Here is a 27277-nt window from a genome sequence, read left to right as displayed (position 1 = left end):
ACCCAGGGAGCTGCGTCTGATCAGACTGCAGCTGACAGCTGGGTCGGCCCTTCTCCTCTGCCTGCATCCCCAAGACATGGCTGCCCTTGATACAAACACGGTGGTGGTAACACTTGATGTGTTCTGTTGCCCGACTTAGTGGCTCTAACCCATGGGTTCACCAACCCATGGTGTTCCATACAGAAGGGTGGAAGTCACACCCTGACATCTTGGTATACTCTAAGCTGGTTATTGAGAGTGAACAGAGGCTCTGGAGTGGCTCTGAAAAGTTGGTCTTTTGTAAAAGAAATTTATAAATATCTATCTTAGTAAACTATTGGGAAATGCAGAAAGAGGCCAGTCCTGCCTGGGAGGCATGTCCCCACAGGGCGAAGAGACTGCAGAGTCCGTACCCGGATCAGACAGATGTGTGTTACCTGGGAAGCTTTGACCACAGCTCAGAACAGCTTCATTTCTTATGCAAACCCTTCCCTCAGCCTTCTCTGGCCTGTTGCTACTGCTCTCCTCGGAAGCCCCTTGTTAAGTTCTACAGAGAAGGGCCCTCTGAGTCTTGTACTCCTGTGCATGAGCACATAGTAAAACTGCTACATTCTTTTCCTTATCTATTGTTGGTTTATGTCACAGGCTAAGAGGTCAAATTTCCAGAGGAAGAGAGTTAATTTTCAACTTCCTTACAGAGTCCACACAAGTGCTCCCAATGGGCAAGGACCACACCTTTCTCCACAGGCCATTCTCTGGTACCACAGTGCCATGCACACTGGGTGTTCAAAGGCCTCTTTCCTGATGGCTGCCCTATCAAGAGTACTGGCTCTGTCCCTGGGAGAGAGTCCGGCTTTAGTTTACCATGTGCCCAGCATTTGGAGTTTGGGTTTTCTTCCCCTTTTGGATACAAAGGGAGAGCTTTAGACTTAGCTGTCACATAAGCTCAGCCCTGTGTTCTGCCGGGGGAACTGATAGAGTTTAAGGCTTCTGTCCCTGCCGTGGGTGAAGGAAGGGGGAGAATCTTAGATCTGGTTCCTGAGCTTTTAACATGAAAAAACCAGAGGCTACAGGGTGAGGGACATGTCTGCAGTAGAACAGGCAGCTGGGGTCAGAGCTGGGCCTTGCTTTTCTGGGAGCGGTTAGTGTTCTTCCTCTTGTCGTTTGAGCTCAGGCTTGGCATACATCTGGGCCAGGTTAGACTACACCAGACCAGGAGCTTGGGGCCTTCTCTTCTGAGTATTTTGATGTCCCAGGTATCCTGTGCCCCTGATCCCCCTGACAAACACCAGTAAGTCACAGGGAGGCCTGGCACAGCAGTGCATGCCTGTAATTTCAGACTTGGGAGGCTAAGGCAGAAGGACTTTTAAATTTGAGGCCACTGCAGTGTACACTATGAAACACTGTGTTTAAAAAGAAAGGAAAGAACAAAAAGAATCACACCGAGGGGACACTACAATTTATACTGGGTGTTCTCACCACCAGGGCTGGTGGTTTAAGAGATAGGGTTTGTTTTCCAATTCCTCCCCACTCCCTAGCACACACTTACCCTACTTATTTAAGAAATCAGACACCATACTGAGGCCAGGCATGGCTCTTCTCTAGTATAGCTTGGAGGCTTCTGGGCCTAGGGTCCTGGTCTCAAGGGCATGCTCAGGTTCATGGTCCTGGCACGGCCAAGATGGAAACTCTTGGGCAGTCTCTCTTCCTCTCACCTCAGCTGGCAGAACTCTAGGAATGGAGGTGGGGTGCAGGGGCTTCATTGATCTATGGGACCCTGGCCTCATCTGTCAGAGGCTAGGCAGACCATGGCTGGGACCGTGCTGTGATGCTGGCTAAGGATGGCTGTTTCCTTGTTTCCCAGTTCTTGATGATTCTTGCCTGTGAGGGGCACAGCCTGGTGCCTGGGCTAAGACCGTGGCTCCTCTGGTGGGGATGGATGACCTGGGCCCACCTCCTCACTGATGGTGAGCCACGTTGCCTGGGTTTGACCACTGATTAGTATTTCTAAGCCACAGACTTGTCACAGAGCTGATATATCACCCGTACATGGTCGTGTCAAACACCTGCTCTTATAGGGGCAAAAGAGAGGGCATGCATGGCTAGTATATGGAAAATGCTAGAAACAGCGCCAGGCATATGGGTGTTCAGCTTCTTTTTGCTATTCCTGGAGGCGAGCAGAGTGCAAGGGAGGCCCTAAGTCTTACGGATGATGGCAGAGGAGATTATGGCTGACCCTGGGCTTCTTAACCACAACCAATCAGCTCCACCAGAGCTTACGCTGTGGGACAAAGGGAACAGAAAGGTAAGTGACTGCCAGGGGTCCTGGAGGGATGCACGGAGATGTCAAGGCCATGGAGCAGGTACCACAGGAGTGTGTGAGTGCAGTGGTTCTTGCTCCCTGTTAGAGCTGAGGAGAGGCTCAAAGGCAGGAAAGTCTCTGCCTTTCACCCCAGCTTGGCTGTCACCCGACATCACCAATCTGAGTGAATCTCTTGACATTGTGCCTCTGACATTCCTTATGTGAAAGGAGGGACCTGGCTACCAGGGTTATTCAAAACACAAGGTGTAGGAGGCATGGTGCCATAAGTTACCAGGCCTCTTTGCTAGGGAATTCTGTGTGCTTACCGCAGGGAATGTATGCTGTGGTCTCCACAGACAGACACAGTTTCTGTCTCTGATTGGCTCTATGTGAGGTAAGCCAGGCAGGAAGCCTGTCTCAGCCCAGGACCGCAGCCTCATAGCATCATGCTGTTCTTGATTCTGCAACGGGGCTGTCCTAGACAACGAGGGATGCGGAAGAGCTATGCTGAAGCTCATTTGAGCAGACGGGAAAAGTGCTGGGTCTTGAGGTTGAGTAGCTAAGGTCAGGCTCTCGGGTGAAGCCACTGAGGTACTACTTAGCCAAAGCAAGGTCCTTGTCCTGCCAGGGAAGGCTGCCGACAGTGGCCAGGGAGGGTAAAGAATCTGATACTCTTGTCCAGTAGAGATTCAAGGGCCTTGAATTAAAGTCTGAAGCAAGCTGACCTGAGACCATACCCAACAGGAAGACCTGTAGCTTTGCCACATACCAAGTCAGTCTCTCAAGAACACTACTTGTCCCTAGTCTTCCCTTAACTTAGATACAATGTGACCTACCCTTTGGAGTCTGTACTCCTTTGCCTAGCATGCAAGGCCATCTACAGTCTAGTGTCCCTTCTCCTGGTGAGATGGACCCAATGTATGGCCTGGGCCTATATTCTCACTAATGGGTGATCCATGCTATCTGTGTTTGACTCTTTACCAGCAGAGAGTATCCTCTGGCACACCAGACTCCTGTGTTACACCTTCCCACCTCCGTGGCTGCTGGTTAGCAGAGGTAGTTAGAATAGTTTCAGACTACAGTGGGAGCAGAAACCTTGTGTGTGTCAGAGCAGCAACAAGAAGGGTTCTACCCTGCTAGAAAGAAAAGGATTTCTATGGATATGCTGCTGTGATGTGGGGCATCGCTGTTATGGAAGATAAGCCTATCTCCTGCCAGAGACATACCGATATTATTTACATCTTACTAATAAGGAAACCGAGGACAAGAGTAATTAAAGACCCTGCCTGGAGTCACAGAGCTAATAGATGGGGGGCCTCTTGCACCCTTGGTCCTGTCTGCCTGCAAAGGCTGTGCTCTGTGGTTCTCCATGAGAAGATAGTCTACTCTGTGACCTCAGTACCAGGTTCCTGCTGCATAGTGGATTCTCTCACCCATAGTGGTTCCTGGAGGAAGTGTCCAGGACATCATCATTCAGACCCACAAACACAGGTGGAAAACAGAAACTGAGCCCCTAGCAAGAGCCTTGGCCTACAGGTTCACTGTTCTCAGACAGCCACCTTGGGCTAAGAGAGAGCCAGCCACCTTTCTATTCCTTGGCCACTTGTCATCAGGAGAGCCAGCTGGTTTGGGCTCTGTGGAGCAAGTGGGGGTTGCTCTGGAAGTGCAGCAGGAAGCTGAGAGGAAGATAGAAAGCAGGAGAAGCAGCAGGGCCCCACAGAGCTGGAAGAGAGACTGAATTCAGCACTGAGCTATTTTCAGACTCTGCCCTGGGGACCTCAGGCTAGAGATCTTGGGGGAGGGGACTTTGTCTGTGCAAATGATCCTAGTCTACATGTCCTCAGGAATCCATGGTTGCTTCAGGGCTGCTGAGGAAGGGAAGAGCTGGGGCTGCTAGCACACGGGCTCAGTGACACAGCCTGCTGTGTGGGCCAGGAAGGGTCTGTGGGTCCCCTTGCCACTGTAGCATTTGCTGGAGAATTAGTGTTGCAAAAACTGACTTTTGGTTATTAATCGAGAATATGTGATCTTTCCTGACTTACAGATGAGGGCACCGAGGCCAGGGGTGGGGCTGAGTCAAGTTGGCACTGTGGAGAGGAGGCAGCAGCATTTTGGTTGCATAACCTGGAAGTGGCTTCTCCTGAGATGCCCAGTGTTGGGAAGACAGGGCCTGGGGCAGCAGGGTCTCCATCTGCTCCCCAAAGACATCTTCAGGGTTCAGCATCCTTTTCCAGGGGGTACTGGGTCAGGCAGACTATATCAGACCCAGAACAAGGCCATTCTCTTTCTGGGCTGACAGCATCCCTCTCCGTTGCAGGATGTCATTGATAACTGCTCTGTGCATTCTTCGCCGAACACAGTGAGCCTCCAAAGCAAGCCATGCCCACTTTGAGCCTGCCGTGGCTGAGCTGGGAACAAAGCCAACTGCCTTCCATGCTTAGGGGCTCTTCTCACATGGCTGCCCTGCCTCTCCCTCTGTTATTCTTCCTCACGGCTCTTGGGCACTTCTGACACTGACCCCCGGCTCTTATAGCCTTTGCACATGCAGTTCCACCTCTCCCAAACTCTCTTCCCTTTCTTACCCCTCTCATTTCTCACACTAACTTTGTTCTCTGCAGAGATCAGGGAAGGCCCCATTCAGCTCCCTAAAACTATGGTGTGTGTGTGCGTGCGTGCGTGTGTGTGCGCGCTTCTGCTTAGCAGCTGAGTTTGGGGCCAGAGGACTGTTTCCTCTTTATTCTCCACAGTGGGTACAGTGCTTATAGTTCTGCTGGCACATAGCAGGGCATAGCAAATTCATGAATGAATGAATGAATGAATGAATGGTATAGATGTTGTCAGAAGGGAAGACATTTTCGGTTGGAGGGGTGGGGAATAACATCCCTGGAAATAAAGTAGCTGCCATTTCAGGGATGTGTGCTTTGGGCCAGGCCCTTCCAGGGCTAGCACACCTGACAGGATGACTCTAACTTTAACCTAGTGTTCCCCACGTGGCAGTCAGACAGCCGTGCTTGCCACTCTTCTCCATTCTGAGGTTTTCCTTCCCTCCTGGGGTCCATGCCTTTGGGCTCCTCTCCCATGCCTTTCTGGACCTGGTTCATTAGAAAGCCCCTGTCTCCTTGAAAGGTGAAGAAAGCGGCGCATGCTTCGGCTCCCTATCCCTGGCTCCATCTCTTTAACTGTGGTAGCCCAGTGGCCCCTGCGTCTCTGGTTTTGAGCAACTGTGAACCTTGGGCTTTTGGACCTGGCTCATCATGAGGTGAGGCCACCAGGGTAACAGCAGGCCTTTGTGGAGCTCTGAGGAGGAGCTGGCATCATGTGCAGCCTTTGCCACATGTTAATTCATTGTGGCCAGGACCATCCTGTGCTAGGCGCCATTATCACTTCTGTTTTTCGAGTGAGAAGCTCAGCTACATGGTAAGTCTCAAGTACCAAAGCAGCCAAGAGGCAGGCAAGGGCCAGGACACCCAGCCATGCTGCCTGGTCTAGAAGCCTGGCTCTAGCCCTGCTGGATGACCTTACCACTCCCAGGAACTCTAAAATAAGGCTCATCTTGGTGGCCCCAGCTGGCTCAGGCAGGCTGGGAAAGTCCCCAGTTCCTTGCTAACTGCCCATCTCCCCCCTTTATTTCTACCCTTACCACTGCCCCATCATTAGCCCCCGTGGGAAAGAAGGTGTGGCCAGCAGAATGGGAGGTAGGCTGACCATGTATTCTCTAACTTGGGATCCGGGAGGCCTCGGACCATCCACCATGGGAATAGGAATACTGGCTCCAGGCCAGTATTGGTTATCATGTACATACTAGAAGCCTGGCTGCCCTTCAATCACTTTCCATGTAGAGGTACAGCTGTCAGGGCCAAAGTCAAGGGAAGACATAAGGTGGCTTATAATGGCTTCCCAGCTTCCACTGCTGTTTCATCTCTTATTGTGACATCTTGGTTTCCCTATGAGAAATTCACTCATGTCCTGGGAACCCCTCAGCCAATCAGAATCTTATCTCTTGGTCACAGTGGTTGATTCAGCGCCAGGCCTCGTTACTAACTGGGCCAATAAGATGGAGGAGACCCCAGGTCTTGTGGAGCACTCAGGGGAGAGATGGCACTTGTGCAGCTTCCTGACTGGTGGGGAACAGTGTCATGGGGTGGCAACTCACAGCCAGAGAGGACTCAGAGGAATCAAGGGCCCCTTGTCGCACTGCTCCTGGGTTTAATCATCAGCCAGCTGACTGTCATTCTTGTTTTATTTTTGTGGTTCTGAGAACCAAACCCAGGGCTTTGTGGCTATGAGGGAAGCCATCTACCACCATGCTGTATCCTAGGTCTCCAGACGGCTGCTTTTTATAATAACGCAGTTTGATTGCATTGCCGATCATTTGCAGGCTGAGGATCCTAACTCACCACGAGAGGCTTCTGGGAGTAGTGGTAGACCACCGCTGGCTCCCAGCAGATAAAGCAAAGGGGGAGATGCTGAGGAACCAGAGTAGGTGCACACACAAACAGCTGTGGGTATTGAGGGTAAGGTACACACTGCTTCTCCCTTCAAGGATGCATGGTGTTGCCTTAGGTCCATGCTTTCCTGGATGGCGTGGTGATATTGGGAGGAGGTGTACCATTTAGGAAACAAGGCATTATGGGTGATTCTTACGTCACTGGAGATGAGCCCTGGAAGTGGACCCTAGTCCCTTCCTTGTCTTCTTTTAAAAAGTTATTATTTTATGTGTCTGGGTGTTTTGACTGAATGTGTGTATGTTTGTGTACTATGTTTCCTGGTGCCTGTGGAGGCCAGAAGGGGATGTTGGTTTCCCTGGAACTGGAGTTACAGAAGATTGTGAGTCAACATATGGACAGTAGGAACTGAACTTGAGTCTCCTGAAAGAGCAGCACATGCCCTTAACCACTGAGCCATCTCTCCAGCCTCGAGTCCCCCTTTAAGATAGGGTTTCACTGCTGCCTTGGAACTCAAAGAGATCATCTTGCCTCCTGAGTGTTGGAGTTAGCGAAGCGTGCCGCCATACCCAGACTTTTTGTTCCTCTTGTTCCCTGACTCAGGATATACATTTGCTTTACCATGTATTTCTCACCCTTAACATGACACACGTACCAGCAGACTAACGCTCTGTGATTCTCTGATCTCTGTGCAGGTGCTCCAAATCTGTGAGCCAAAATAAACTATTTTTCTTGCAAATTAATTTCATCAGGTACTTCATTAGAGTGACAGAAAGCTGTGAACACAATCCCACCTCATGGGAGACACTGCAAAGCCCTAACATACACTCAGTGTGGTCTCCATGCTGGGGTTAGGTGGGACAGATGCCGCTGGGACTACCTATTGTCATGAACCACATGATTCTGGCACCTCAAGAAAACACAGCCCCTTTCATTCCCTGGGACTCGTCAACAATACAAAATGCTGGCTTAACAGGCTCCCCTATGTGTCGATTTACAAAGGAGCATGGACCAATATGGGGCAAAGGCCAAATAAAGCTTGAGCTATAGCCCCAGAGAGACTTCCTGGGATGAACCATTACCAAGTTCACCACAAGCTCCAGCCTGTGCCCCACTATAGGATCATGTGGCCAGCACTGCCACTCTAAGTCAGTATATTGGCAAATCCTGTACTTACTTTGTAGGGAATATAACCTTATTCCATTACATTTGTGATGGGGCCTCAAGCATATACATGTAAAATACATCAAATGACCTCATTTTTCAAGTTCTTAATTTCATAATATTCCAGGAACTTCTAAATATGGCCCTGGCTGGGCAGGCGCTCTCTGCAGGTCACAGCATCTTCTAAGGCAGTGGGGTCTTTCGGAAGCTTGTCAACTTACAGTCAATTCTGAGCCCAAAGGAGGTACTCGGGGTGCTCCCTTGCCAAAGACAAGGTCCTCCTGTGGCAATGTTAGGGGAATGGGGTCTCTCAGACACTTGAGGGGCACTCAGTTGGCTTGATGACAGGGATTTTGATTCTCATTCTTGTAAACTACTTCTTGTGAGCCATCAGATGAGAGCAAATGGGGCTAGGCGGGGTGGAGTGGGCAGTGACAGTGAGGCAGAGAGGGAGAAGGAGAAGAGGAAGGGGGAGGGGGAGGGGGAGGGGGAGGGGGAGGCATTATGGCCTGTGGTTGGTTCTTATTTACTGTTTGTCAAAGCTTCACTTTTCCTTCTTGTTAAAAAATATGCCTGCCTGCAGACACCCACCATCTAGAGATGTATAGTAGCCCAGCCTTGAACAGCCATTACCCTCTGCACACCATGGCAATGAAGCCAGGCATGGCAAGCTAAGAGACTAGACACTGGCTAGGGGCTCAGCGGTGACCAGGGAACCCAGCGTGTTGGAGAAGGGTGAGGCGAGGGTACTAGGCCTGTGCTGTGAGCATTTTGGGCACCAGAATTCACTTGCCACCCAGATTTTTTTTTTTTTTTTTTTTTTTTTTTTTTTTTTTTTTTTTTTTTTTTGCCTAGGATGCCTCTTAGCACAACATTCTAGCTTCTGAGCTGATGTGAGAAAGCAACGGCAAGAAATGAAGAAACCTGGACTCACCTGTGTCAGTGGCCAGTTGACCCGTTATCCTTCATGACCACTGGGTGCCGCTCCCCACTGACTTAGCACATCTAGCTCTTGTTTTTCTTTAGTCCCCAGTTTGCATGGGTACCTGCTGGCCACTCTCCTCAACCCTTTCCTCCTGTGTGTCCTACTAGAGTGGCCATTGCGGAGTAAGGAGAAGCCCAAGGCTGCCCTGCTTCTCTCTGCCTCTGGGCCCCTTGTGAGTGTGTGACATTTCCTTCTTTGGAACCAAGAACACCCAGAGAACCACCCCAGTACAGTACAGTTGTAGAGGTAGCCCTGGGAGTGATGGCTCTTGAGAATCCTCTCCAGAAAACAGTGACTGCTCCCCTGGTTTAGGCTACTCAATGTGGGGTGATGTTCACTTGAAGCCAAAAGCATCCCAACTCACAGGGTGAAATCTAGAAGTGACTTAGTCAAGAGAAGGGGCTGCCATTGCAGCGGAAGGCTCTTGCACCTCAGCAACAAGGGCGAGTCTTCCTTCCCTTCTGCTGTCTGAAGAGCAACTCGGGAGAGCATGTCCACCCCAGCCTGCTACCTAGGCAAAGGCTTCTGGCAGGAAGGACAGAGGACTTCTGTGTTAATTGTATGGTTTTTTTGGCTTGTTTGTTTTGCCCCCAGCAGTTTAGTTTAAATGCGACTTCTTCAGAATGTTGTATGATCACTCAGCTTGGACTCCTAGAGGGACGTCTTTTGCCTCTGATCCTGGCCTTCAATCCTTGATCTGATGTCCACAGTCAGACTCCATGGTCAAAGTGACTTCCCATCAAGTGTCCTTAACACCTGGCTTATGAGACAGGGAATTCTGCGACATTTTATCAAGTTCAGAAAACTACAGGTGAGACACTGATTTTTCTCCTTAGACCAGGTCTTACATTTGTTGCTGGGGATAGACATCCACCAGGCACTGTTTTCTCACCAACACTCTTTTACCAACACGCTAACCACATAAGAGGTAGACTTATCCCCACCTGCTCCTTTCTTCCATGTCTCTGAGATAGATGGCCAACAATAGCCAGGGCAGAAGCGGAAACACCAACAGAGCAGGTCCACCTCCTACCTACACCACTGCTTAGTCACTGCCCTCTTCCTGGATGGGCCGTCCCCATCATAGCCTAACCTACACTGGGAATCATGATGCCACCATTCCCTAACTTTCCAGAGCACCTACTATGTGCTGATCGCTGCTCTCAGGTCAGCAGTAGGTATAAAGAGATTTTATACATACCGAGTCACTTAATCTACAGACAACACCACGATGTCGGTGTCTGTTGTCTTATTACCACAGCCCAGTGTGTTACTGAGAGAGAGGAGACTTCTTTCTGTTGTCTCCCAGCAGGAAGTAGAGCTGGGATTTGGTTAGGGCAGCATAGCAGACTAGCCCCAGAACCCTTGACCCACATGCTTCCCATGACTTTTACAAACATTAAAAACAATGCTATGGACTGCTGTGCCTGTCTCTGTTCTAACCCACTGCTGCATGAATGCCCAGTAGGAAGAATGAATGGAGAAACCCATAAAGCCACTCTAGCATTCCTTTGGCTGCTGAGGGGATCAAGAAGGCATGAAAAGCAGCCTTTGCCCTTGACGTCACAGACACACTGTCTGGCTATGGAGATAAGGAGAGCATGAAGGAGAGGGTTGGAGGCAGCAGTGAGTACAGCCAGAGAGACAAGAAGCCAGAGGGGACTGCCATTCCTTACAGTTGATTTCTCCTTCATATCAGGGTACAGCAGCCAGATCAGCAGGCCCTAAGCAGTGGATGCCTCCCTCAAACCAGGAGCTCAGGGCCTGAGTGCATGGAGCAGGCTGATGTATCGGTATGCGTCCTGGGCATGAGTGGGGCAGGTTCTCATCTACGAACAAGATTGGGCTCCCTGGTCTTTGTCTTTGTATCCATCCTGGATGATTCATGCACTGTTTTCCAAATACATGCTAAGTATTTGTGATAGAAGGAAAACAAGAAGCTGGGAGGAACTGCAAGTGTGTGCAGGAGCCCGCGGCATGGTCTGCTCAGGGTTGCCACGGTTTATTAAGCAAGTCTCTTCTGTTTGGGACAGATGGCATATTTTGTCACATGTGCAAAAGGGAGTCACAGGATGAGATGGTCTTGGGTGGAAGAGTTTCAAACTGTTGATCTGGGCAGGACAGACTGTGGTCTAGGTTAGTAGTGCCTCAGTGTCTGGTCTGTGCAGGTATCCCTGCTTCCTCTTGGCCCTCAGTTTGGGGTGAGTATAGGATCTTTATCTGTTTCTTCTCACAGCCCCTGCTCGGATCTGACAACTCCCTGTGCATGGTCTTGGCTGCAGGGAACTTCAGCAGACCCAGGCAGACAGCATCCTGAGTCTTCTCTGCAAAGCACAAGGGGAACGGTGCTGTGCTGTGCTGAGCTGTGCGGCATTGTGTTGTGGAGACAGCACCACGTTTCCAGATTAAAGAAGCGCTGTCCAAGTTCCATTGAATGATTTAAAACCTTAACCTGTTTCCTACCCAGAGGGGATCCAACGACATTCTAGACATAGGTATGAACTTTGGGTCTGCGTCCCCCAAGAGCCACAATGCACTCTGGAGTGGGGAAAAGGCATTGGTGGGACAAAGAAGTCTTGACAGTAATTCCAGCCATCACTGAGCCTCAGTCCTGCTTAGGTCAGTGTGACCTTGAGTGGCAAATCCCAAGCTGGGCACCTCCATTTGTAACAACAACAACAACAACAACAAAAAACCCCTGAGACAGGGCCTTACCTAGTCCTCACTAGACTTCTATAGGATAGTTCATCACTATTTTTTAATCAATAGAATTAATAATTTTAAACAAATAACGAAAAGAATAGCTGGACTGTGCTGAGCATTTTCTGAGCTTGGCAGTGTCTATGCGCAGATACTGCATTCTCTGTGGGATCTCCTTCAGTCCGACGGCAGTCACATGAGCTGGCTCTTAGGGTTGTACAAATCACACTATGGAGTTGGAGGGGTCAAGCAGCTTTCTCAGACCAGGCTGGTGGTAGAGCTGGCATTTGAATCTAAAACATTATTTCTAGGGTCAGGCATTATGTTAGATGTGCATTCTGTTCTGAAGAAAAACCAACACACATGCAGATATTTTTTGAAGAAGAAAGTGACATCATGTCTACTTGTTCAAGGTGTTTCCTTGTTCCCGAGTGGGTGAAGTGGGGCAGCACCTCTCCTCCATCACTAGAGTTACAGACAATGCCTCATCACAAAAGCCAGATGACCAAGAAAAGAGAATGGATTTAACCAAAGGTTTAGTGACAGAGGAGTGTTCAGAAGCAAAGACAGGGACATGTGGCATGGAAAGTGTATCTTTTTAGGTCTAGGCTCAATGAAGATATACAGCTCTGTAGAAACAAGACTGGACAAAAAAGGGTGTGGCCCTACATATGTGTGACTGAGAGGCAAACTCAGCAACACCTGTTTGGGATCTTTTGCCACTGAAATGAAGGGCCCTGAAGCCACATACTATCAGACATGGCAGTTCAGAGAATGTCTTTGAAAGGATCCCTCACACAGAGAGAGAAGTTTATGGCAGCCTTGGGGAAGAGGTTCTGGCTTCTCTGACTAGTGGAGAGCCAGGGAGGCAGAAAGAGGCCTCACCCTGGAGGCACTTGCTTTGTCCTTTCCCTTCAACGTATTCTGCTTCTGTTGTCTATGGTTCCATTCATTTATATTGCATGTATACAAAAACATATATTTTATATGTTTACATATGCGCACATATATGGGGGTAAAATTTACTAACAAGAGATCCATCAAAGACTGCTCTTCCATTCGTCGGTCAAAGTGAACCTTCAAACTCTGTCACTGTCCTGTCTCCCTGTCCTTTCTTCCACAGCTGGCTCAGGGCAGCTCAGAGCTGAGGTAGAGAAAAGGGAGCTGGGAAATCTCAACTGGAAAGTTGAAGACAATTTGTACAGAGTGAAGGGGGTGGGGGTGGGGGGAGGGACACAGAGAACGTGAAGATATTGAGAAAGGGGGATGGTACAGAGGGAGGCCTGACAGCTAGACAGAGGGTAGATGGAAGCAGAGGGAGTCATGGCAAACACAGAAGAGGAAGGCAAAGGTAGTCTGAGGCTAGGTAGAGAAGACGGCCTCTGGAGGCCTGCACATGCAGGGGATGTGGAGTGGTCATGCAAGGGAATGGGTTAGATAGACATCAGGAAGACAGGAAAGAAATCAGGAGAAAGGCAGTGGGTGCTTTTTTTTTGGTTCCCTTTCCAAATTCTTTTATGGATTAAGAAAGAGTTGGGCAGGACTTCGCTGCGGTGCCCTGGGTAGTATCAGATTACTATGCACCGGCTTCAGTTTCCCAAGTGCTAGGATTATAGGTGTGCACCAGTCCTAGCTCAGGAGCACTGTTGGCTGGATGTGTCTGTCTGTTTATGTGAGCCTTGGCTGTGGACTGCAGTCCTGTTAGGGAAGCATGCCCCTCCGTACACACATGCTTTATATAGAAGGATCCCGGGCACACCACTCTGCTGCTTTCTGCCACTGCCTCTCTGTCTCTCTGTCTCTGTCTCTCTCTGTTTCTGTCTCTGTCTCTGTCTCTCCCTTTCCAATAATACAATGACAGCAATAGCGACTACTGTAAGGTGGTTGTTAGGGTTAATATTAAACAGTATTCCTTAAATAGCAATGCCCACTATTTAACACAGATCCCAGAAGACCAATGCAGAGGCCTCCACGATCCTGGAGCTCCTATGCTCTGACTCGGCACACCTCCTCACTCATCATTCTATGTAGAAGCTCCTGGCCCTGAAAGCAGACTACCCAGCAGCTTTCTCTCTGCCTCTGGCTCATCCATTGCTCCAGGCTGGTCACGCGAGGGCTCAGGTCTCAGTCCTTATTTCTGGCCAGTGTCAAGGCATCCCAAGGCCACCAAGGCCATCATCAAGTCCTCTTGTCACTACAGCTCTCTGTGCACCTTTCTTTTCAGACCGCTCAGCTGACCCCAGATCTCGTGTGTACTCTATTACCACAGCTTCCAGAGCCACTTCCCTCCTTGGCTGCTCTTTGATGATGTCACCCTAAGCCTGCCATTGGGTGAATCTTACCGCATCCCCTGTCTAGCACAGTCTATCAATGGTTGCTTTCTGCTAGCAGGATGAAACCACACTCACTGGCTGCCATCCAGGGCTCACCAAATCTGGCTTACCTGTACTTCCAACTTTCTCACCCTTGCCTACACTCTAACCACATTCCTCCCTCTGCCAGCCAAATCTTCTTTGGTCACTATCAGCCACTGTCTATACTCAGGGCTGATTGGCTGCTTCAGCCATGGCCTCCTCCACGGCCACCTTTCAAAGCATACCTAGGTATCAGGCACTGCAGTCTTCCCTACATAAGAAGCTTCCTTTGACTATCTCAAGAAAATGAGGTCACCTAGACAGACACAGGGAAAAGAGAGGCAGACTTCAAGGTGGCTAGCGGTTAAGGCAACTGCACAGCTGTACCACAGCAGGACAAAATATGACCCTCAAAGGTAAAGAAATAAGACCACTCAAGACCACTGGGGCTAACAGCCTGATCAAGAGAACCACTAACTTCTTTGCCTCATTTTAATGGCATCTCCATATTATTAGCCTGGTAAAATTGCCTGTTTATACTATGCAGGTGTCACCTTGTCACATATGGAGGACATGTAAGGACAGAAAACAGGAGAAACCTGTCTGAGAAAAATCCTATCCCATTCTCTGTCCCTGCCCCATGCCACTCAATTCAAGAACAATCCCCCTTCCTCTATTCATCATGAGGTGAGGTATCCAACACTGGACAGCGCGATCTGACCTTTGAGATGCCCGATTTACATCTTGAGTATGTACCTTCGCCCTGTAAGAAAGTGTTCTCCCAGTTGCTCACCGCGTCCACCTGTTTCTGAATTCTTTCTCTGACAGTGCTGGAAATCTAGTTCTCAGTCAGGTCCCTCTACCTTTGAAGGCTACCCAGCCTTGACCACAGGGAACAGAAAGGCCATGCTCAAGACTTTCCCAAGAAGACGGCCCGTTTTCTCCAAGCCTGATTAACAGCCTTTTACCAATGCAACCCTTTCCATAAGGCTACACATAGGCACTGCACACACTGGCCATTTGAGGGTAAATTCCAGGTACTCCCCTTCTCTTAGAATGGGGAGAGGAAGACTATAATTCCATTCAAGAGACTTTCTGATGACCTACTATGCTCAGGGTTCAGTAAACATGGGCTCAGCACAGAACTTGGCAGGGAGCAGGTGTTCTGCAGATGATGGCTGTTTTCATGCTCACAGTTCTCTGGCCAGGAGGATGAAGGAGACGCTGCAGTCCTCAGCAGCCACTGCACACCACTTACCCACACTGCCCCACAGGTACTTTCTGATCATCAGCCTTCTCCGAACAAGGTTCCCTTTGTGCCTAGTCCTGCACAGAGAACGCTGACTGGAACAAGCCTCAAGAGGCGGAGGTACCCTTGCTCCCCATTCTGCCTTCCATGTTCCCTCGGTCTGCCTCCCCCTGGAGAAGAACCTGTGATAGATACATTGCCAGCTTCCTGTCCTGCCTCTGGGGAGCAGCAGATGGATGGGCTCGGCCAGGACCCTGCTGCCCACCCCAGGCTGGCATAGACACTGTGCCAGCCACCCACTACCCCAGGCCCTGGAGTTGCCATCCTGAGCTGAGGTGACTGCCCTGTGGAATGAGGATTTGTGCACAACATTCTAAATTTTACATGCAAAGCTATCTGACACATAATTTGTCAGACCCTGAGAAGGCACAATAGCTTTCGTCTGTGAGGCAGGGAAATGTTTATCTGTCAAGTCACCAGAGACTAAGTTCCCTACTCAGAGACTGCAATGCAAGCCAGCTGCTCCAAGTCCTCCAGCTGTTCCAAGGCCTCCAGCTGCTCTGAGGCCTCCAGCTGCTCCCTGGGTGGGGGTGGGGAGCAAAGTCCAGCTTTTGGAGAGAATTCTCAGGTTGTTTTCACACCTCTCTCACACAGTCCTCATTTTACGGAGTTTTCCACAGTATCTGTAGTTTAGCCTTGTAGTGGATGCAAATGTTTGCAAATAAAAGACTTTTATACACTTATTAGAGAACAGTTCTTGTTTCAGAATGCCCACTCTCTACAGGAAGGAGGGCCTCACACCTACCAGGAAAGGAAGAAAGCATACCCATTGGTGTGAATAATGAGAGGCAATTCCAATGGTTGCTTCCTTTCTAAAAGGTAAGGACAGCTCTCCTCAGTAGGGAAGATGGCACCTAGCAAAGTGGGTTTTGTTCAGTAAATATTTTTCTGATCAAGCCAATTGTCTGGGGTCAGGTACTTCCTCAGAGCTGTGCTGACTTAAAAGATCTCTCACTCTTTCTCATCTACAGAACATACTAAGAATGTTTTAGATTTTGCTTATATTGACTGAGCTTTACCCATCACACAAGTCCCTGCATTTGTCAAGGATTGGCACAATGGCTTGGGTTGGTGGCCCCCTGGCCATTATCAGGAGGATGTAGCATAGTCACAAAGGCCTCTTTTCGCTGTGCCTACCTTCCTCTCCTTGTCACCATACTCCACGCCCAAAGTGTCCATGGCCCGGACAATGGCCGCCAGAGACTGGATGGTGTTGCTGTAGACCACAGGCTTGTACTGCTTCACGTCTTCCCCAGAGAAGCCATCTTCATGGATGATCCTGGAGGAAAAGCCACAAATAACCCGCGGTGAGTGCAGTGTCCTCCCTTGACATGGACAACACAGGGTTTGGAGGCCCCAGCGCAAGCTCTGCGTTCACAGAGGGAGAATGGGAGAGCCTGGTCCTATGGAAATGATGGACTACTGAGTTGCTCTACAGGTGCTATAAAATCTAAAAATCTAAACACCCAAACGAGATGAAAAACCATTTACCTGAGTGACTGAGTAACTACAGTATATAGTCTTCATAGTCTATACTCAGGGAAAGGAACAAGGGGTTGAAGACACTTGAAAGCACCTGCAACAAGAGCAGCAAACACCAACTGCTCAGCCTATGCTCGCTCCTGGTGACCTAAGAACAGTGCAGAGCCTTGACTTGTATTCACACAGACGGCACTGCTGAAGATCCCTGAACGAACTGAGCAGGTGAAAGATACAGTCTCAGTCTCTCAACCAAACCCTACCCGCTCCGCTCTTGTGGATCAAACCCAGGATCAGATGGATGGACTTGCTAGGTGAGGACAGGTCTCCAAGGGGAGATGGTAGCCACGCCCATAGCTCACTCACAGTGCTTTTAATGAAAGTAGGGTGATGCCTGGCTTAAATGAACAACCGTCCTAGCTTGTGCACATGTGTAAGAGACATACCATCAGAAGAAAAGCCGGCAGTGGGCATTTCCAAACTCTTCCTCAGCTGGTATTAGGTAGTCACCCCGTTCTCCTGGATCTTAACAACCGACAGAATCCACACAGGGACATCACAGAGCAGAGGCAGTGTGACAACCTCTGGTGGCTTTTGTCTGGTACATGTTCATTGCTGACAAGGATTTAGGAAAGAGGAAATCACATACAAACTGTAAGAATAGTTTTAAGGGGCTGGAGCGATGGCTCAGTGGTTATGAACACTGACTGCTCTTCCAGAGGTCCTGAGTTCAACTCCCAGCAACCACATGGTGGCTCACAACCATCTGTAACGGGATCCGATGCCCTCTTCTGGTGTGTCTGAAGACAGCGACAGTGTACTTCTATACACTAAATTAATTAATCTTAAAAAAAAAGAATAGTCTTAAAGAAAAAACAAGCATGTTTTAAGGACAACATCAGAGGTTTTTTGTGCTTTGACAGACTGTGTGAGCTCTGACGGCCATGTTTCCAGAACAGGAATTAGAATTATTACCACATGCAACATACCCAGGCTTCAGCGTGAGAGCTGAGCCTGCTTTCTACGTCATCAAGGCCCCTGTCCAGGCCTCCATCACCTGCTTTCTGTCTAGAAGAACACACAGACACATATCGTGAACATAGGCTTATGTTCATTTCATCTACCACACAGTCTGCTCGCCTAAAGCACACAGCTCGATATTTGCTTTAGTAAATTCAAGAGATTGGGCAACCACAACTGCGTTCTAACCGTGGAACATTTTATCCCCTTCCCAAAGTAGCCCTGTGCTCATCACCAGTCACTCTGCAGACTCCACTTCAATCCTAAACTATCACCAATCTACACTATTTCTGAAAACTTGCATAGTTTGGACAGTCCACATCCATAAGATTGTATACTAGGTATGTTTGTGACTGGTTCTTTCATTTAACAAGCCTTTTCAAGGGACTGAAGAGATGGCTTAGTGGTTCAGAGTATTGACTGTTCTTCTAGAGGTCCAGATTTCAATTCCCAGCAACCACAGTTCATAGCCACCTGCAATGAGATGTGGTGCCCTCTTCTGATCTGCTATTCTGAGAACAGTGAAGGTGTACTCACATAACAAGATAAATAAAATATTTAAAAAAGCAAACAAAACAAAAAACAAGTCTTTTCAAGATATGCTCATGTTATAGCATGTCTCATTAATTCATCCTTTTTTATTACTGAATAATATTCCTCTGTATGGGTATACTACCATTGAGTTATTCAGTCTTCAGTTGATTGATAGACAATAACTCCTGTGGCAAAGTGAACATTAGTGCTGGCTGTGGGTTCTTTAAGAAGCAGAGCAGCATGACTCTGTAGACAGCTTGTGGGTTTGATTGGCACTAAGTCTGTTTTTGTTTGTTTGTTTATGTATGTATGTATTTATTTTTTACGAAAGATTCTTTTTAATTTACAAGATTTGTTTTTCTGAGTGTTGGCCTGCATGCATATAAGTGTACCACACATGAATCTCGTGCCCCTACAGGTCAGAAGACAGGGTCAGATCCCTTGTAACTGGAGCTAGAGGCAATTGTGGGTACTGAGAAGTGAACCGAACCTGGATCCTTTGACTGGCCACTGAGCCATCTTTCCTGCTTCTCTTGATGGAGCAACAGACAAACAGCCCACAGGTTTGTGGCCCCACAGAGTCCCCCTGGGAAACAGTAGCACTCTGCATAGAGCTGGAGAAGTGGAGGGGACAAGGGGACACTGGCTGTGCAGGTGGCTTGTGGAATACAGGCACCGGCTGGCACAGCACAGGCTGGAGAAGCCAGGGACACCACAGGGGCTGGTGGGCCACGGGGCTGAGGATCAGCACTTGAAGGTTAAGGCAGCTGGAGCAGAAAGGAAATGGCAGAGAAAGGGTTCTTGGCATCTTTGTGGAGTTCCTGAGGGTCTTTGGCTGAACAGATGAGACTCCACAGCTCAAAAGGAAGAGTAGCAGAGAGAGAATGTGCTCTAGGGGCCTTGGAAGCCGAACACTTGGCAGCACTTCCCCAAGCCAGGAGATGAACCTCTGAAAAGTCAGAGGGCATTCCCCGGGGACTTCTGCAGCCTGCAGCAGGGACATCAGAGGCCACAGCAACTAGGTTAAGATAGCTCTCATGGCCCTCAAAGGTCCTCCTGACAATGCTAGAAAGAAAGTCTACAAAAACTAGCTGCCCATGACTAACTTAGCTACCCCCAAAGAATAACAGAAGGAAGACAACAACCTTTAAATGGGCATGGCAAGATCTAGACACTCAGCAGAAGGATGTGCATGGTACCACCTTCCAGGGGAGAAAAATCCTGGCTCTGCAGATAAGCAGGGAAGTGTGGCTCACCACCAAGAGAAGCATCAGTTAACAGAAATAGAGGTGGAAGAGACATGGATGGCAGAACTGACGCTGTATTGCAAAATAATAAATATTTCAAGACATCAAAGGCGATTGTGAGTACAATTCAGAGGGAAATGGAAGATACAGAAAATGAACAATAGCTGCATTAAAATTTGTCCTAGGTAAAACTAATGACAAATCAGACATGCAGAAGATTGTCCAAACTGAAGACAAAGCAACAAAACTAGTCAAATGGAGGCAGAAAGAGAAAGAGCTAAAAACAGCTATTTTAATGCAAAAGTTCCAGGAATGCAAAGGATGGGTGTGTGTGTGTATGCAGAATGATGCATCTGGAAAATGTCACAAGACTCAAAAGTAAATTAAAGTGTGTGAGATACACATGGGAATTTAAGAGCAAACGCTGACAACTGTAGAGAAGGCACTGGGCACTCCGACTCCATGAGCAGGTCCCTCAGGAGGCTGGCGCTGAGCTGACCTGAGAGGTGCGCACGGGAGCTTTGCTGGCCTTCTGTGTGATGGGCTTCCCCAGAAGCCAGCGCAGATACCAGGACTTCATTTCTGAACCCTGGTCCTGCCACTCGTCTGGGGGTGCTTCCCAGATCCCAACTTCTTGAATGTGGGCTGTGATCCCATAAGATCCTATAACTGAATATAGGAGTTATGACAAATTGGATAATAGGAAAAGGTTTCTGAAGAATTAGTTGAAAATTAAATGTGTAATGAACCTGAGATACCTCTGGTAGGGCCCACCCATCCCGTGGGCTGCAACTTCACTGTGACACCAGCTGAGTACACAGTGAGAGCCTGTACACACTGCGCCTGCGATAAAGCCACATGACCACAACAAATGTCACCCGAAACACCCATGGTTCACAATATGACTACTGTGTGTCAGGAAATGTGTTTTTATTGTAGTACATACAAAGGTTTCTACTCATGTAGAGTACAAAAACTTAATTTTCCTATCAACATTCCTCAACATGTACAAGTAAAAATTATAATATATTATAAAATATATTAGTATCCTTTTGGTTTATTTTGCATTAGAATATTTAATTTTAAAAATTTCCATTTGAGATACTAACTTTGGCTCCATTAAAAAACCAAATCATTATATTAGTTTTGGCTTGGCATCGGGACAGAGTTTCTAGACTTGCCCCTCACATACTTCTGCCCTCCTGCACTGCATTTATACTATATATATATATATATATATATATATATATATATATACACACATATACACACATATATATGTGTGTGTGTGTTATATAAAGCACATATATGCTATATATACTGGTATACATTTATATTATGTGAAGCAGCATTCTCAACATTGATGATTATGAAATCAAAATGCTGAGCAGTGAGGACAGACTCCTGCAGTGTCAAATACAGCCAAGATCTAATTCTGTATGAATAAAGACAAACAAGCTCATCCATCTCATTAATATCCAACTTTGTTTTAACCTTTAACAAATGGTAAAAATACATGGATACCAAACAGTTGGTTTAAAATTAACCTTAAAAATGTTTTATCACCATTAAACTCTTGATTTGCTTACCTATACTATGTATACACACACCTGGGGTCATATAAAAATTTCTCTGGCAAAGAGGTTGCATGGGGAAAAAAATGAGAAAACCTTTCTTTAGATCCCTGGCTAGCCAATGGATTCATTTCCCACACCTACCTACTGAGGTAGGAAGGCTAGGTTTTCATTATATTCATTTAACAGAAGAAACTGAGGCTGGGAGCTTAAGCCATTGCCCAGTCTCTCTCAGCAGATCAGCTAGAGCTAAGGCCAGAACCCAGGTGTCCAAGCTGACCAGGTGTCCAAGCTGACCAGGTGTCCTTCCGACCACATCTGATCCATCCCCAGAATGCACAGATTATTGCCTATCAGGTGTCAGCCTGGTTTCTGGGGTATCCCAAAAGAAAAACGTAGAAAATGATGCAATTTGGATCAAGGGTTCAACAGTCATGAGTAGTAGTCCTGTAACTTGTCACACTGGCAAATACTGGTTTAAACTGGGCTTCCAGGGCTAACGTTTTACAGCATTCCCAAGCAAAGAATACACTTAGGACAAGAATATGGAGTCCACACAAGACAGCAGGGAAAGGGTCTGCAGTGCCAGGCTTGTCTTGTTCACACCATCCTCCTCCTCTCCCTCTTTCAGAGTTCAGGCTGACATCTTTGCGAATATTATATAAGGTCCCCTTATCTTCTATCTCCTCACATCATTCCAGTGACAGCCAGGCTGCTCCCATACCGCCTCTGCTGCGGAGGGTCTAACCGTGTCATCCCTGAGAAATGACTTCACTAAGCAGTCTTGTTTCCTCATTAGTAAATTGTTCTGAGAAATAAGATGGGTGTGGCTGAGCAAGCCAGACTGATGGGGGCATGAGGATCAGGAATTCAAGGCCAGCCTGGATTACAAGAGACCCTGTTTCCAAAATACAAAAACAAAAACCCAAGAGAAAAAGGAAGATCACAGGGAAGACACTCCAAATGGCGGCCAGTAGGAGTCGTGGTCTCATTCTAAAGTCAACCTCCCGGTGCAGTTTCTCTCACTTCTGGCCCAGAGGCAGCCCGACTGTGAGGGTTGCCACTTAATGCTAAATGTTCCACCTGCTGCATTGCTTCTACTCTGTAAAGCAGCCCCAGGCCCTGATAAAAATCACCAGCGCCTGCCTCTTTACAGAGAAGGTTAGATCACTTCCCGGGGGTGGGGGTGGGGGTCATACTGCTGGTGACTGGCATCTCAGGTCCTGTTTGTGACCTATGGGCAGAGGGTGAGAAGCTGGGCTGCTTTCCCAACCCCAGGCCCTCACCTCCAGGTTCCAGAGGCCCCAGTGTGCATACATATACATGGTATGCATATGCATGTGCACACAACTGCAATGCCTGTCTGATGTTCTGAGGTCCTGGAAAGGAAAGCGGGGCCCCTCCAAGTCCTCAGGGGTACACCCCAGGGGAGTTCTGTCCCATGATGGCTCAGGCCTGCGTCCTGGAGGTAGTGAGATTAGGGTTTGGAAAGCAGAAGAAAAGCTCCACAAGGCTTGTAGCAACAGCCAGTAGTCCCATGTACTGCAGAGGCCTTTGATGGAACTGCTGAGTGAATGAACAGAATCAAGTCCCAGTGATGTCGTGTGAGTCCCTAAAACCACCCATGCCTGAAGCAAAAGCTATCCCGACCCCTCTGACTGATACAAGCCACAGCATTCCTTAGTTTTTGCATAATCTAACATGACTTGAGCTTCAGTCACTCATCCAAGTCATGATTAAAATGTTCTATATTTGATAACAATAATTTGAGACCACCTCTTGGCATATTTGCTGGTTGACTCTTTTCTACCCTGGCTGGCTGCTGATATCTTGTTTCATCCACCTGTCCACTCCTTCCCAGAATTCCTGGCACAGGGACATTGAAGGTGGAAACATCTCTCCTTGAGCTGTGTGTACTTAGATGTACAAGATATGTCCCACCAAGGAGTTCACAGGCAAGTCTGCTTGTGTGCCTGTGTGTATTGGGTGAAATCAAATGGAGGTCAAGTTATTTCTCACAGTGTCCACCTTAAAATCCAGGACCCTGAGGGGCTGTTCTGGGTCACAAAGCCAGAAGAGCCAGGGGAAGGAGGAGTTTGAGCAGACGAGGTTGACTGCAGCCTGAGTATTCCACTGTGGACCAAAGCTGCCCGCTGCACTCAGGCTCCTCACAACACTGCTAAGTGGTTGATCTTGAGGGACAGGAACGGTGACAGGAGCTGACCACAGCAGGTGACCAATTTCCAGGAAGAGGCAATCAATGATGAGCCCTTGACCCCTTCCCCCGACTCTCTTTGCTGCCTTGGAGATGCTGTGGGAGGCCCAGACCTGGCTCTCATTGCTTTCAGCCCCTTCTCTAGGGCGGGGCTGCTTTTAGCTGCAGGAAGACTGCTGGGCACAGAGGCCTTATATGGTCACAGAGCCACAGGCTTGGAAGCAGGAAGGGACCTCACACACTCATCTGGCCTGGCAGCCTTTCTTGAATCACAGGCCCCTTTTGAGACTGTGACAAATGTATCAGCACAGGTTTTTCCCTCCATGTGTGGAGGTTTGTGAGAACCTGATCAAAAGCTGTGATTAACTCATTACTGGAGTTGGCTCCCCACCCCCTTCCCCGGCCTCACCATCCTCTGCTACAAGCTTGAATGATTTAGACTGGAGGGTGGGGGTTTGGGGGTGGTGGTGCCAGGCACTAGCTGTGCAATGGGGTGACTTCCCATAACTGCTGGCTGTCAACTGTTCCCATTGTTTTGTGTTCAGGGCCCAGAGGGCACTAGCCGGAGCGACTGCTGGTACGTTTAGTACACAGAGGTCGTCTTGTTTCTATCCTCCAGAGGAAAAGGACATGAGGTTGGTCCTAAGAGGCGGCGCCTATGAGGTGCATCTTTGAGTGTATCTGTAAGGGCATTCCCTAGCAGGTTTGCTGAGGAGATAACGTCTCATGAGCTGGGGTCCTGCACCAATTAAAAAGGAAGACAGATGAACACCAGCAGAGCTTCACCATGCCTCTGCCTCTGCTTCCTGGTTGGCCACCGAGGATCAAGGCACTTCCCCAGGCCTGCCTTCCTCACCCTGATGAACTGCACTGCCCTCAAGGAAGCAAAAGAAACCAAGCCTTCCTCCTTTAAAACTGTCTCTTGTCTGACACTGGTCACAGTCATGAGAGAGTAACTCACAGAGGTGATCTCTGGAGAATCTCCACCTGCCAGGAAGAAGACAAGAAAAGGCTGAGAAACGCCAGTTGGGGAGGGGGATGGGCTGCAGTGGGGACTCTGCCTGTTTATCAAATGGACATCCTGGGAGATCATATAGGCTGAGTCATCTTAATGATACTCGGGTGTGTCTGAGCAGGAACACAACCTCAGCAGACATTTGTCTGGGAACAGTTTTGCTTCAGGGATACATGATAACGGTTTCCAGTCACCATAGGCTTGATTGACCCAATCAACAGTGTGACTATAACTCTGGAGCTGTGGACCTACTAGGTGGCCAGTGACAATCCTGGCCTCACAGAACACAAGTGTAACTAGACACTGAACAGGAAGCCCCTAGCACACAGGGGCTCCACAGAGCCCATTAAAACACTAAGACGAAAATACGACTAGGTATGGTGCAGTGGGTGTCCTGTGCAGCCACACTAATAACACTGTAGGTGTAAGTTAGGGGAGTGGGCATGGATGCTGTGGAGAGGGGGAGGATGGATAGGCTGGAGCAACAGAACGCAACAGTCATCACTTTCGGTGGTAGTGGTCAGTGACTTGCTATTGTCTTCTTTCCGTTTGCTTCATTCTCAAAATGTGCACATGGTTTTATTGTTTAATTTTTTAGAGATTGTTATTAATAATTATGATAATTATTATTATTATTGGCACATGGGAGGGAACACACACCACAGCACACATGCAGAGGTCAGAACAACTTAAGGGAGTCAGTCCTTCCTTCCACCCTTATGGGTCTAGGGACTGATTGAGTCCTCCAAGCCTGTGCAGCAAGAGCCTTTACCCCGGATCACCTCGCTGACCTGCAACACATTATTTTCGATGGGAACCAGATACATTATGTTTAACACTGTGACCATGTTGAGGAGACAAGGTTAGAAGGGTAAAGCGTTGTCAGCAGGGCTCTCCGGACCTGGTTTGTTTGGGCTTGGCTTGATATGAGGCCCTACCGCACACTGCCAGGCCCACGGGGCCAGTTCCCTGCCTTCTGGGGACTCAGGCTAGACGTCAAAATATAAGGCTGATGATGAAAACATTTAGGAAATAGTGTAAAAAGTGGCCTCTTCCAAGGGCAGAGGATAGGCGTAAGTAAAAGCTATGAGAGCTGCCACGTAACAGCCACTGTCCTAACCCGCAGAGAGCTATTTGCCTGCCTCCTTTGCAGCTAAGAGTGGCCACATGATCTCGTCCAGGCCAGCAAGACAAAGGGGAATGCATTTTTACTTCCTGGTCCCGAAACAAATATCTTTGTGAATACTTTCCCCTATGTTTCCAGTTGGCCTTCTTCCCCGTCCCACAGGGCTCCTCTCCTACAGACATTCCTGGCCTCCTGTCTTTGTATGTAGTGTCAGGAGTCAGTCTAAACCCTTATAAAGACAGTTCATGTTTTCACCGCGATGCCCTCCGCCTGGGCCACAGAAAGGGATCTGCTCCAAGGCCACATATGGGAAACTGTGACTTAGATAAATCCATGCCCATAGGGACCAAGTTGGCATGTGACAGAGCAGGGACAAAATCCTCAGAGGCCTTTCTGTTGTGCCACAGGTCTCTGATGGCCCTGGAGCTGAGGATGATGGGAGATCCCAGGTGAGAAAAACATGGGCCCATCTGCAAAACAGAAAGACTCTCTCACCTTGACAGGTCCAAGGTTTTTGGGCAGCAAGATGGTCTGTACGCACGTCCTTTAGTTCCTCCCCTAAGTTACTTTCATGGATTGTCTGAATCCCTACTGTGTGCCAGATAAGATATCAACATTGAGGATTCAAGAGTAAGCGAACAGAAAAAAAAAAGAGTAAGCTAACAGGCACAGTCCTTGTACTTAATCTAGTGGGAGGTAGAAGATGAACAGAAATTTCAGAACAGAAGGGTAAGGGGAAAGAACAACCAGAAGGTTCACACCCTGGGTAGGGCCACTACTTGGCACAGTGCTGACAGGATCTGGAGCTGGCTGGGCTGGGAGTAACACTCCAGATGTGTGCAGATGTGAGGTCTCTGGGTGTTGGAGGGATGTATGCCAAATGCTCCAGGTGGGATCAGTTCATCAGGAAGTCTATCGGGAGTCTAGTTCTAACGTTCTTTGCTATGGAAGGACCCTGTGGACTCTCAGGAGGAATGTGTAGGAACAAGCTGACTCAGTGTGGGAAAACATCACAAATTGCAGGGCACAGCAGACGGGACACACTATCAGGGAGGAGGAGTTGCTCCACCTAAGACCCCATCTCTCTCGTCCCTTTTGAATGTCCGTACTGTGACTGGTTTTGGTTAGTACACACACATACATGTGCTGCACATGTGTGTGTGTAGGTCAGAGGTCACAGGAAAGTCGTCTTTTCTCCTCCATCTTGGCTTTTTTGTTTTTTTTTTCTTGAGACAGAGTCTCTTACAGAACCTGGAGCTTACCAAGCAAGTAAACTAGCTGGCTAGTTAAGGATCTGTCTGTTCCATCACCTAGGCACTGGGATTAAAAGCATGTGCCACTGTATGTGGGTAGCTGGGATTTGAACTCCAATCCTCATGCTTGTGCGGCAAGCACTTTACTGAATGAACCATTTTGCAGGCTTCATAAGACAGTGTCATTGTATCTGCTTTCCCTCAAGGACAGTGGGGGTGGATGTAGCTTCAGGGACCACTGAGAGTAAGGATTAATGAGAGAAGCCAATCAGACCCCAGGGTACAATGTATGGGCAGGCGAAGGAGAAGGGTGAGCACTAACGGCTTCTGGGAGCCCACAGAATTTCAACTCCTCTAGACTACAGCACTCATTCATTCTACAAACAAATACTGGCCCTGATAAGATGTGAAGAGGTCCTGACTGTACTATTCACCAGCCATGTGGGTACAGGCAAGTTACCAACTTTCTTGGGCCCAGGTCCCCCTTCTATAAAATGGGGACAAGGACTCTGTCTGTAACGGATGATAGCAATATTAAATAATTTGTGGGGAGGAGCTGGCATAGCAAAGAGCAGC

General features: G+C 48.5%; 1 protein-coding gene across 3 annotated transcripts in view; it reads right to left on the bottom strand.

Annotated features, from left to right (window-relative positions):
• The window catches only part of Gnao1 (guanine nucleotide binding protein, alpha O), a 159236-nt gene that overhangs the window by 56641 nt on the left and 75318 nt on the right, over window positions 1-27277 (bottom strand). For all 3 annotated transcript variants that reach the window (XM_011248311.3, NM_010308.3, NM_001113384.1), the window contains exon 3: window positions 16376-16517. In XM_011248311.3, coding sequence (XP_011246613.1) covers window positions 16376-16517 — 142 coding nt within the window. The remainder of the gene's footprint in view (window positions 1-16375; window positions 16518-27277) is intronic.

The sequence above is a fragment of the Mus musculus genome, chromosome 8, assembly GCF_000001635.26.
Source record: "Mus musculus strain C57BL/6J chromosome 8, GRCm38.p6 C57BL/6J".
Classification (NCBI taxonomy): domain Eukaryota; kingdom Metazoa; phylum Chordata; class Mammalia; order Rodentia; family Muridae; genus Mus; species Mus musculus.
Note: the sequence above shows the minus strand (reverse complement) of the source record. Positions and strands in the feature narration are given on the sequence as shown.